Source organism: Manis pentadactyla, chromosome 3 (genome assembly GCF_030020395.1).
Source record: "Manis pentadactyla isolate mManPen7 chromosome 3, mManPen7.hap1, whole genome shotgun sequence".
Lineage (NCBI taxonomy): Eukaryota > Metazoa > Chordata > Mammalia > Pholidota > Manidae > Manis > Manis pentadactyla.
Window position 1 is genome coordinate 188,401,597 of NC_080021.1, and position 11,093 is coordinate 188,412,689.

The 11,093-nt window shown below is 50.7% G+C and overlaps 1 protein-coding gene across 1 annotated transcript; it reads left to right on the plus strand.

Moving 5' to 3' along the window:
- Nucleotides 1-278: 278 nt before the first annotated feature.
- Nucleotides 279-5,236, plus strand: ALDH1B1 (aldehyde dehydrogenase 1 family member B1). Its single transcript, XM_057498868.1, has 2 exons — nucleotides 279-537; nucleotides 2,644-5,236. Exon 2 carries the CDS (start codon nucleotides 2,652-2,654, stop codon nucleotides 4,203-4,205), a length of 1,554 nt encoding a protein of 517 aa, XP_057354851.1. The 5' UTR covers nucleotides 279-537; nucleotides 2,644-2,651; the 3' UTR covers nucleotides 4,206-5,236.
- The last annotated feature ends 5,857 nt before the right edge of the window (nucleotides 5,237-11,093 follow it).

An 11,093-nucleotide genomic window follows, 5' to 3' on the forward strand; every position in this document is an offset into this window, starting at 1 on the left:
TCTGAAAGGAACTGGGAAAAAGAGCCGAGAAGGTGGAACACTGACAGAAATTATGACACATCCAGTGAACCAAGAGGGAAAAAAGAGAGAGAGAGGAGTCAAAAAGAGGGTAAGGAGAGGCGCAAGGGCTGCAGCCCAAGGAAGTGCATTGAGCGGGAGGGAGAAATGCAAACATAACTTGGGTCCAGTCTCCTCTTGCTGTCTGGCCTGCTCGGGAAGGCCCACGCATTCCAGCCCCAGGCCCCCAGGACCTCAGTTTTAAGCAGAGATGAGAGGGGGAGCGCTTGCGTTGTCCGGGATACGGGTGGGGCGCTGGGATATGGGAAAAGCGGGGCGCTGGCCCTCCGCCGGCGCCGGAAGGGTGCGGCGGGCTTGACCGTGGCGGGAGACGGCGGCGCCCCAGACGCAGGCGGAGCCTCACTGGAGGCTGGGCCTCCGGGCAGCGCGAAGCAGGCATCTGTGGCTAGTAGCTGGTGGGAGACTGGACTAGCCCTGAGGAGAGCCTGGACGGGCACCTGAGCCGCCGAGCCTGCGCAGGTAACTAACGAGCTCCTCGCCTAGCGACCCCCTGCCCACACCCCCACACCCCCGCCACTGCCGCGGCAGACAGCAGCCCCCTTCCTTAAGATGGAGGTTTCCTCCCTGGGTCTCGGCTTCCGCATTAGGGGCCGGCCTTTCCTCCCGCGCACTGTAGGACTCCTCTTAGTGCTTTCCCATCCTCACCCCGCACCCAGGTCCCAGGGTGGCACATGATGGGCTCTGAGGATGCAACACCTGCCCCACCTTCCCAGTTAGCTGGACCTCATCGTTTCCCACCCCCCGGGCCACACCAGCCAAGAAACCCTGAGCGGAGAGGTGAGGACACGCTCTCCCACTTCCCAGAAAGGGTTAGGGGCGCCACTAGGTCAATGACCCAGAAGGTCTGGTCCTTGGCACAGTGGGCACTAATACAGGGAAGGTAAGAAATTGCCTATAGTTGGGACAAAACACAACCTTGGGGCTGTGGAAATCCTGCTGAGGCTCCTATTCTTACTTGCTGTGCGTTCTTGGTGAGTTCTTGAACCTCTCTGACCCCCATCCGCCTTCTTCTGCTCAGATCACGTGGGGGCTGCTGGGAAGCTTAGTGAGTAAATGCTGAGATAGCCCGCAAACTGTAGTGTGGTGCACTGCGAGCAGTGATCTTCAAGTGGAGGCACCAGCACAGACCCCATATAGGTGCCTAGAGAAAAAACAGCCTTGGATTGGCATGAGATTTGTCAGCCTCGGTCTGTGACCCCTTCTCCCACCTGTTTAGCCCCTCCACCCCCACCCCATGGATTGGTGACCCGCTCTTACTCATACCTCCCCTTGAACCTCTCCCTTCTGAGACCCAGCTTGTTCGACCCAAGGCCTCTTTGGTCCCGGTGTGGAACAGCTCTAAGCAGAGTGAAACCTGAGTGCCCTCCTGATAGTTCTGCTGGCTCAGCTTTCCCCAAGGGAGGACTTACCTGGGCTGCACTGATTTGTATGGGGCCTTGGTTACCTGCTGAGTTCTTTGCTTCTCTCCCTGCCCAGTGGCAGAGGGTGGGTTGTACTGGGGCTGGAAGTGGGTGGGGACAGTAGGGCAGGTACGATTCCTTTCTGCTGCTGGGTGGAACAGACTCAAGTGAGACAGAGAAGGCAGAGGGATTGATCTCCTGACTGGAGAGTAATTGCTTCAGTGAATCTAGGAATTTTATACACCATTGAAATTTCATTGAATACATTTTGTATACTGTTTAAATTTTATGGTTGTTGTTTTAATAAAGTCTACAACATGTTCAGAGTTGTAGGCCAGAATAAAGAGGCCCTCCTTTCCCACTGCTGCTGCATTTGCTGTGCTCCTGGGATGCTGGGACCTCTGCTTGGGGGTGGGCTAGGCTGGTTTCTGAGGGTGCCACCAGATCTGATGTCCTGGGTGGAATTCCCCCTGCTTTCTATGTGCATGACTCCATTCAACAAAGCGCCATGAGGCATTTCACATATGAGGACACTCAGGCCCAGAGCTGAGGTGAGGCAAGCCCCTCTCACAGGGAACAACTCTTGTCTTTGAGTCCCTTTGGTTTCTATTCCTTTCTTAGGTCGTTTCTTCAGCAGCCTGGAAATGTTGACATTTCCTCAGTATATCATTCAGTAACTGGCTACCGAACAGCTGTTCTATAGTGGGCATACTTTGAGGCATCCAGGCCATAGCAGTGAATGAATGAAGCAAAAAAAAGAAAGCCCTGCCCTCCTGGAACTAATGTTTTATTGGTGAAAGGTAGACAATAAACATTTAAGCATGTAAACATATCACTTGGTGTGTATGCCAGATGGGGAAAAATAAAGTATGGGGCCTGGAAAGTGCTGGGGGTGAAAAGAACTGAAATTTTATAAAGTGTGGTCCAGGAAGACCTTGCTGAGGAGGTGATATTCAAGCAAAGACCCAGAAGAGGTCAGGATAGATGAGGCATGATGGAGTAGGACTAGAGAATTCTTCAGGGCCTTTGTACCCCTTACAATCCAGGTTTTTAGAGGTGACACCCTTTTATGCTAGAATCTTGGGACGTCTGAGCCGGTGGGCCTGTAGGAGACACCTTGCCCCCTCTCACCTGTTCCTCTGGTTGTTCCTGTCCCTCCCCAGAGTAGTCAGTATGCTGCGCTTCCTGGGACCCTGGCTGCTTTGCCTCCGTGGCAGGACTGCCCCGTACTCCTCAGCAGCTGCCCTCCCAAACCCCATCCTGAACCCAGACATCCACTACAACCAGCTCTTCATCAACAATGAGTGGCGAGATGCGGTCAGCAAGAAGACCTTCCCAACAGTCAACCCCACCACTGGGGAGGTCATCGGCCATGTGTCTGAAGGGGACCAGGCTGATGTGGATCTGGCCGTGAAAGCAGCCCAAGAGGCCTTCTGCCTGGGGTCTCCGTGGCGCCGGATGGATGCCTCAGAGCGAGGCCGGCTGCTGAACCACCTGGCTGACCTAGTGGAGCGGGATCGGGTCTACTTGGCCTCACTGGAGACCTTGGACAATGGAAAGCCTTTCCAGGAGTCTTACGCCTTGGACCTGGATGAGGTTATCAAGGTATACCGCTACTTTGCTGGCTGGGCTGACAAATGGCATGGCAAGACCATCCCTATGGATGGTGAGCATTTCTGCTTCACCCGTCATGAGCCCGTTGGTGTCTGTGGCCAGATAATCCCGTGGAATTTCCCCTTGGTCATGCAGGGCTGGAAGCTTGCCCCGGCGCTTGCCACTGGCAATACTGTGGTCATGAAGGTCGCAGAGCAGACCCCCCTTTCTGCCCTGTATTTGGCCTCCCTCATCAAAGAGGCAGGCTTTCCCCCTGGGGTGGTGAACATCATCACTGGCTTCGGCCCCACAGCTGGAGCAGCCATTGCCCAGCACATGGATGTTGACAAAGTTGCCTTCACTGGTTCCACTGAGGTGGGCCACCTGATCCAGAAGGCAGCTGGCGATTCCAACCTCAAGAGAGTCACCCTGGAGCTGGGTGGGAAGAGCCCTAGCATTGTGCTGGCTGATGCTGACCTGGGCCACGCCGTGGAGCAGTGCCACGAAGCACTGTTTTTCAACATGGGCCAGTGCTGCTGCGCGGGTTCCCGGACCTTTGTGGAAGAATCCATCTATGATGAATTTCTCGAGAGAACCGTGGAGAAAGCGAAGCAGAGGAAAGTTGGGAATCCCTTTGAGCTGGACACACGGCAGGGACCCCAGGTGGACAAGGAGCAGTTTGAACGGATCCTGAGCTACATCCAGCTTGGCCAGAAGGAGGGAGCAAAACTTCTCTGCGGCGGAGAGCGTTTTGGAGAGCGTGGTTTCTTCATCAAGCCCACGGTCTTTGGTGGTGTGCAGGATGACATGAGGATCGCCAAGGAGGAGATCTTTGGACCTGTGCAGCCCCTGTTCAAGTTCAAGAAGATTGAGGAGGCGATTGAGAGGGCCAACAACACCAGGTACGGCTTGGCTGCTGCTGTGTTCACCCGGGACCTGGACAAGGCCATGTACTTCACACAGGCGCTCCAAGCTGGGACAGTGTGGGTGAACACCTACAACATCGTCACCTGCCACACGCCATTCGGAGGGTTTAAGGAGTCTGGCAGTGGGAGAGAGCTGGGAGAGGATGGGCTTAAGGCCTACACGGAGGTGAAGACAGTCACCATAAAGGTTCCTCAGAAGAACTCGTAAGAACAGCTACCGTGGACACTCATCTCCAGTCCAGTGATCATTCCACAATCATCTAGAGTCTACTTGCGGTTGCCAAACATTTTTCAGCCATGGATCTCCTTTATTTGTTCCAAAGGAACTCTAAGAAGGAATCTCAAGAAACAGAGCAATTAAAATCAGAGCTGCTTTAGCTAAAGCAGGATGGGGCCTGTCCACCTGTGCCCATGCATTGCTTCCATGAAACCTTAGGAGTAACTGGAAAATAGGTTAAAAATCACTGATCTCTGCAATGGCTTTTAGTTTTTCCTGCTGATCCAAGGACTTCCAATGGAAGGACTTACCAGTGGATTAACCGATGGCTTGGTGGATGGACGCAGGTCAGATATAGGATTAGAAGGCATTAGGAGTTTGAAATGAAGTGGATATTCACCCCATTCTTCATTGACTTAACCTAAAAATCAAGGGTGCTTTTCCTTTTCTAACTGATAGTAGCTGGCTATTTTGCTTGCTTGCGCTTCATTTTGCTATTGATTTTCCTTGATTTGAGGGAATAGGTGGGCAAAGAATAATGCATATACATAACCATTCCCTTAAAATAAACTTAAACAATCTAAATATCCATCAGCCACTGAGTGGATAAAAAAAAATGTTTCCATGGAATATTCCTCATACTATTCAGCCATAAAAAAGGAATGAGGTGCTGGCACATGCTACAACATGGACAAACCTTGATGCTGAGTGTAAGGAGCCAGACACACAAAGCCACCTAGCATGTGATTCCTTTTATACGAGGTATCCAGGAGAGGCATACCCAGAGACAGAAAGTGTATTAGTGGCTGTCAGGGGCTGGAGGAGGAGAGAATGGGGAGTAACTGCTAATGGAAATAGGATTTCTTTTGGGAAGTGTTTGAAATGTTCTGAAATTGGATAGTAGTGATAGTTGCACAGCTTTGCAAATATATTAAAAAGTACTAAATCTCATTGATCACTTAAAATAGTGAATTTTATAATATGGTAATTAATTTCAATTAAAAGTTAAAATAAAAAATTGATACACTCTGTTTGCAAATCAATTTTGTATCAATATTCTCTTGCTGGTGAACATTTTAGAGTCCTGGAGATGGTAGGGACCCAGGTAGTTATCTAGTCAACCCCCAGCCAGGTGTAAAAGTTCCCTCCCCAATATTTTTAGTTTTGTTTCTGTTTTCTCTTGGCTGGGTAACAAAGTGCAACTTTAAGACCCACGGAGAAAAGGCCTGGCTCTTGCCTAGAGCTGGTCTGTTTCAGATCTCATTCAAAGGCTTCCACTGGCATTGCCCCCTAACCCCCACCAAAACATACCACTCTTCAAGCCAAGCCCAGCATCAGGGCCCTCCTGACATGATAGGGGCTTTCAGAGTTCCAAACCTCAGAGTTAAGTGTGTTTACCATTTGTCTTAATGGGGAATTTCATTCCTGAACTGGTGGGAATAAATCAAAGCCAGGCAGACCATAATATAGAAACAGAATGCTGCTTCTCTTTCTCCTTATCTTGCACCTTTCTAGAATACGTTGCTCATGAATCATGCTACTTTTAGGTCCACTCAGTCTTATGAATGCACCCCTTGGTCATCTCTAACATCAAGATGATTTTGAAGAGTTGGCCTGAAACTGCTTCCTGAGGATTCAGGATCAGCTTGGTCCCCTCATCTCCCTTTCCTCTGACCTCCTTTCAACACCGTTTGTCTATGGCTGGGGTGACCCTTACTGTCCCCTTAAGTGCACCTTTTATATGTTTCTCTTGAAGGCTTTTGGCACCTTCGCACAGTAGTGAAAGTTTCTCATGAACAGACAGGCTGGGAAATGGGAGGGAGTAGAAAGGTGAGGTTTCTAATGACTAACAAGCAGCAAGCAACATCCCAATGTTTTGACGAGTCCATTCCTCATTTGCTTCTCAGTATTTCTAAACTGAAGAGGAACTTTGTAGCGGGCATCCCAGTAAGGGGTGGGACAGGAAAAGACAGTCTTCTAGGCCTCTCATTTCCATCCCTGAAATTTAGCAGTCAGGTCGGATTCCTAACCACTCAGCCCCTGCGGCCCCTCTGCGCTCAGTACCACCACTCTGACTGGGGGGAGGTGTGAGCAGGGGGATGACTGGGCCTCATTATGTGCAGGCACTGTCCGCGGGATTTCACTTGGCCACAGATGTTGCCATTCTGGGCCACCACCCATTCAAAACTCACGCCAAGCATGTACTCTCCAGCAGTCTCAGCGCCAGTTGCCTTTACAAATCACTGGAGCTCCACAATCTATAAAGTAGGCAGTGCAGTGGGGTCAACCTTTCTTCAGATGAGGAAATGGAAGCTGAGAGGTTCAGTATGCAGCTCAGTTTGACTCAGTTTCCCACATGTGTCCACTACAGGCTAGAAAGCAGGGCACACTGAGAGAGCATCTAATCAAACCTCAAAGCCTGAAGAGCCCACTGCAGTGCTGAACGAGCTCAGACACCCAGATCTTTGCAGGATCCATGAGGCTGCTGCTGTGTCACACTCTTCTTGAGCAGATCCCAGGCCCTAGGGCCATTAAAAAACTTTAATTTTGTTTGGCTCTATTCTGGGTGTGGGGCTGACCTCTGGTGGCCACCTTGTTAATTAGTTTGCTCAGATGATTGGTTTTTAAAAAAAAAGGCTACGGTGCTAGCTGTAGTCAGGTTGCGGGGAAAGAGAATTGAATGGAGTCCCTACTCTGCAGGAGCTCACAGTCTGGCAGGGAGACAGTTACAGAACAGGGTGAAAAGTTCTGTGATGAGCACAAGTACAAGACCAGGAGATCACACAAAGGAAGAAATACTAACACCCACAATATTTATAAGGCATCTGCAATAATATTATCTCATTTGATGCTTCTAACTACCCTCAAGTATTTATTGTCATCATTCCACACTTGCTAAATTAACATGGAGGCCCAGAGATGTACAGCTAGTAAGCAGAGCCAGTACTCAAACTCAGGTCTTCTGATCTCTCTGTTGTACCCAGCCCCGCCCAAGGGAAAGGCCCAGTGGGAGAGGCATGGGACCCTGCTGTATGGGAAGGAGGTGACCAGGCAAGAGACACGGGAAGGGTGTTTCTGGGAGAGGGAAGGGCATGGAGTTTGTGAGAAAGCATGGAGGGTGTTAGGAATGGTGTGAGATGGGAGAGGCCTGGGAGGAAGCAGGGGCTGGATTGTGAAGGGGCTGTATACCCTGTGAGAAAGTACACGTGTTGTCCAGCCATGGGAAGCCATGTCCAGTGGAAAATGATAGGGTCATATTGGTTTTAAAGCTGGCTCTGCTTCAACGGGAGGATGGATTGAGGGGTGAGCCTGGGGCCTGAGGCCACTCAGGACACTGCTGCCTGTGCCAAAGCAATGCTGACAGGAATCGGGTGGGAAGATGGGTGGGAGACCCTCGGAGCCAGGAGCTAGGCCTCCAGGGCTACTTCAAGGGGAGGCTGAAAGGGTGGCCCCGTGTTCTTGGCTGGGGTAACCAAGTGGGAGGTGGTGCCAGCGCTGTGAAAGGGAACCTAGCTGGAAGAGCAAGTTTTCTGACAAGCTGGTGAGTTTGTTTATTTATTCCTTTACTCAACACATTTTACTGAGTGCTGACTATGTCTAGGAACTGTTCAGGGTTCTGAGAACTAAACACAAGTCTTGCACATCCTCCCTGATGGGGGAGGCTGACCATATGTAAAGTAAGTGAAACATTTAGTCTATCAGAGAGATATGGTTATTATAGAGAAAAGTCCTGCTGGGAAGGGGAATAAGGAAAGGGGTGGGGTTGAGGAAGCAGGAATTATAATTTTCAGTAGGATGTTCAGAGATGGTCTCATTGAAGAAATGACGAAAGACTAAGAGTGGAATGGAAATGTCAGGTGCAGAGGCCTTGAGGCTAGAGCACGTCTGGGAGTTCAGGGAACACAGGGAGGTCAGGGAGCTAGAATGGAATGAACAAAGGGGATGAGGACAGAGAAGAGATGGGGCTAGGGTAGGGGCAGATAGAGCTCTGACTGTCACTGTGCCAATTAGGACCTTTCCTCTGAATGATGAAAGAGCCCTTGGAGGGTTTTGAACAGAGCAGTAACATGATCTATGTTTTAAAAGGATCACGGGGTCTGTGTTGACAACAGATTGTAGGGAGGGCAAGGATAGCTTGATCTTGACCCGGCCAGCATCCAGGGATGAGTGGAGAGTGAGAATTCCATACAGGTCACTAAGAAGAAATAGCTCAAGAAACAGAAGGAAGACTTGAGAGAGAGGGGTCAAGAAGCCAAGGAAGGCAGGAGTTTCCAAAGGGAGGGAGCCACTGGCAGAGCTGCTTCTAAGAGATCAAGTAGGAGGAGGACTGAGAAGTGTCCCCTGGCTGAAGATGCGGGGTTCCATGGAGACCTTGGTAAGGGCAGTGTGTGTGCAGGGGTGGGGGCAGAAGCCAGACTGCGGGTTGAAAATACCACTTAATCTCCCCAAGCCCCAGTGCTCTGTACGTTAGCCTAGAGTTGGAAGGCTTGGAAGGAAAGCCAGAAGGCACAGAATGAGGGCCTTTGAGAACCTCTGGCTGCCGCACTTACTTCATCAGAGGAGCAGACCAAGTACCAGTCCGAGGCCACAGAGCCCCGTGGGGCCAGAGCGGGGCCTGGATTACAGGTCTCTTGGCTCCCAGCCAAGTACTCATCTGTATCGGTGTAATGTTAGCTGTCACGACAAATGAACCCCCAAGTCTGAGGGGGGTCAACACAGCAACAGTGTGTTGCTTCATCTTATTTAAGCAATTAACCAACAGTTAACCAATACTTAATGGTTAACAATGGTTAATTTCTTGTAACAGTCTAATTTGGGTGTCTAGTTAATTGGTCCTTGTTCCCCTCATAGACATTCAGAGACACAGGTTCCTTCCATCCTGTGGCTCCATAGCCTACAATTGTTCTTAACCATTTTTTATATTGTGTATTCTTTTGAGAGGCTAATGAAATCTACAGACCTTTTCATCAGGAAAAAATGCACATATGTACATCCACACAAAATTTTGCATCCTTTCAAGGGGCTCATGGACCCTATGGATCCACTTGTCGAATCCCTGTGGGGCCTCAGAGACCTCCACGTCAGCTGACAGATGGGGAAGGCAGGCAGGCAAAGGGACAGCTACTTCTCTGGCCCTGCCCTTGGCACGGGGCCATCACCTCCAGTCAGTCCACTGGCGAAAACACCCTCACCCAACCAAGGTGCTGAGAGAGCTGGGGAAGGTATTGTGGGGACACTGGGACACTGTGGAAGGGTCCCCAGGTTTCAGTGGACAGCTCGCCCCAGCGCTGGCACACACGGCACCTCCATGCAGGTGGGCATGACAGTTAGAATGTATCTCATAGGCACTTTTAGAGTTTAATCCTCTTATGGACTGTTCGCTCCCCACCTTCCAGCCTTGCTCAGGCTGTTCCTTTCTCCTTCCTTCTTCCATCTCCCAATTCAGCCCATTTTCTTGGAGCCCTGCTGAGGGCCCACCTCGTCCAGGGTGCTTTCTCCAACTGTCTTAATCAGCAATCTCTGGCACCTCAGAGCTCATAGCAGCCACCCTTCATGTAGTCTTCCCTGTGGCAGCTCTTGTCTGCTAGCATACAATGAAATGGGTCAGATGTTTTGACCCTCTAGACTGTCTAGCACAGCCCCTAGCACATCTGGTCTGTCTCCCTGTGCCCCTGCCACCTGGCATGCAGCCTGCAGCAGCGTCCCCTCCAGAGTGGACAGCGCACATCCATTCACTCACTGGACCCTCAGGGCAGCAGGACAGGGCAGTGAGGCCGACCCCCTGGCTGATGTGGAGATGGCGGCTCAGAGAGCGGAGGAAGTGACCCAGCCCCAGAGACTGCTGCAGGCCTTGCCCTTGGTTCCGGGTCTTCCAGTTCCAAAGCTGACATCCGTCTGGCCAAGGGATGCCTGCAGCACTTGGGCAGCACAGAGACAGGTCCAGGTCTGCTGCCCCAGGGCCTGGATCCTGGGTTGTGGCCAACAGTAGATCCCTCAGCACTGAGCAAAGCCTGGCACATAGTAGGTGTTCTGCAGATATGTATGGTGGGTGGATTTATGAATAAAGATAAGAGAGCTTTCTGTGCCTCCCATCCTAACAATTTTTTTCTTCCCTTGAGAACCAACCACTCCTTAATATGGGGGGATTTAGGTACGAGGAAGAGATAGCCACAGTGGAAGGAGATCCAGGTAACTGCCTCCTGGGAGCATACACTTCTCAGCCCCTGGATGCAGCCACAGCTGAGCTCAGAGGCAGCCCTGATCATAAAGGAGTTCACATGCCAGGGAGAGACGTCAGTTCCCGTGAGCCGTGTGGGTAACTACTGGTATCCGGTTCTGCCTTGGGTGCTAGCTGCCATGTTCTGAAGTCATTACTCAGCTACAGATGCAAGGGCACTTCAGTTTCCCTTAATTAATTAAAATATCACATAATCATCATTCTCTGACTTAACATTCAAGAGGCCCTGGCAAAGGCTGGGAATGAGGAAATTCATTAAAGGAGACTGTTCACTGTCATTCGATTTGCTCATTCTTATTAATTTTTCCTGTGTCACCCATCCCTGGGGAGGGGGAGAGCAATGTGTTTTAAAGACATAGGATTAGTTTCACCATAAAACCTGAAGAAAAAAAATCCATTTTGACTAAAAATCAGACTTTTTTTAAAGGCAGGGAGTGGGTACATTTGGGATTGAACACTGGCTTTCAAATTATCTTCTTTAAGCCCAGCTGACAATGAAAGGCTTAGTTAGATTCAGACTGCCCACCACTTCAGCATCAAGCCCAGCCTCCTCCCATGGCATTTAGGGGTGTGGCCTAAAAACCACTTGTCCACCTGCCACTTCAGTTCCCAGAAGCCACCATTGTACTTCCCCACCCCTC

Bases quoted from the DNA above. Each gene is read 5' to 3' on its own strand.
- ALDH1B1 (XM_057498868.1), top strand. From the start codon at position 2,652: ATGCTGCGCTTCCTGGGACCCTGGCTGCTTTGCCTCCGTGGCAGGACT.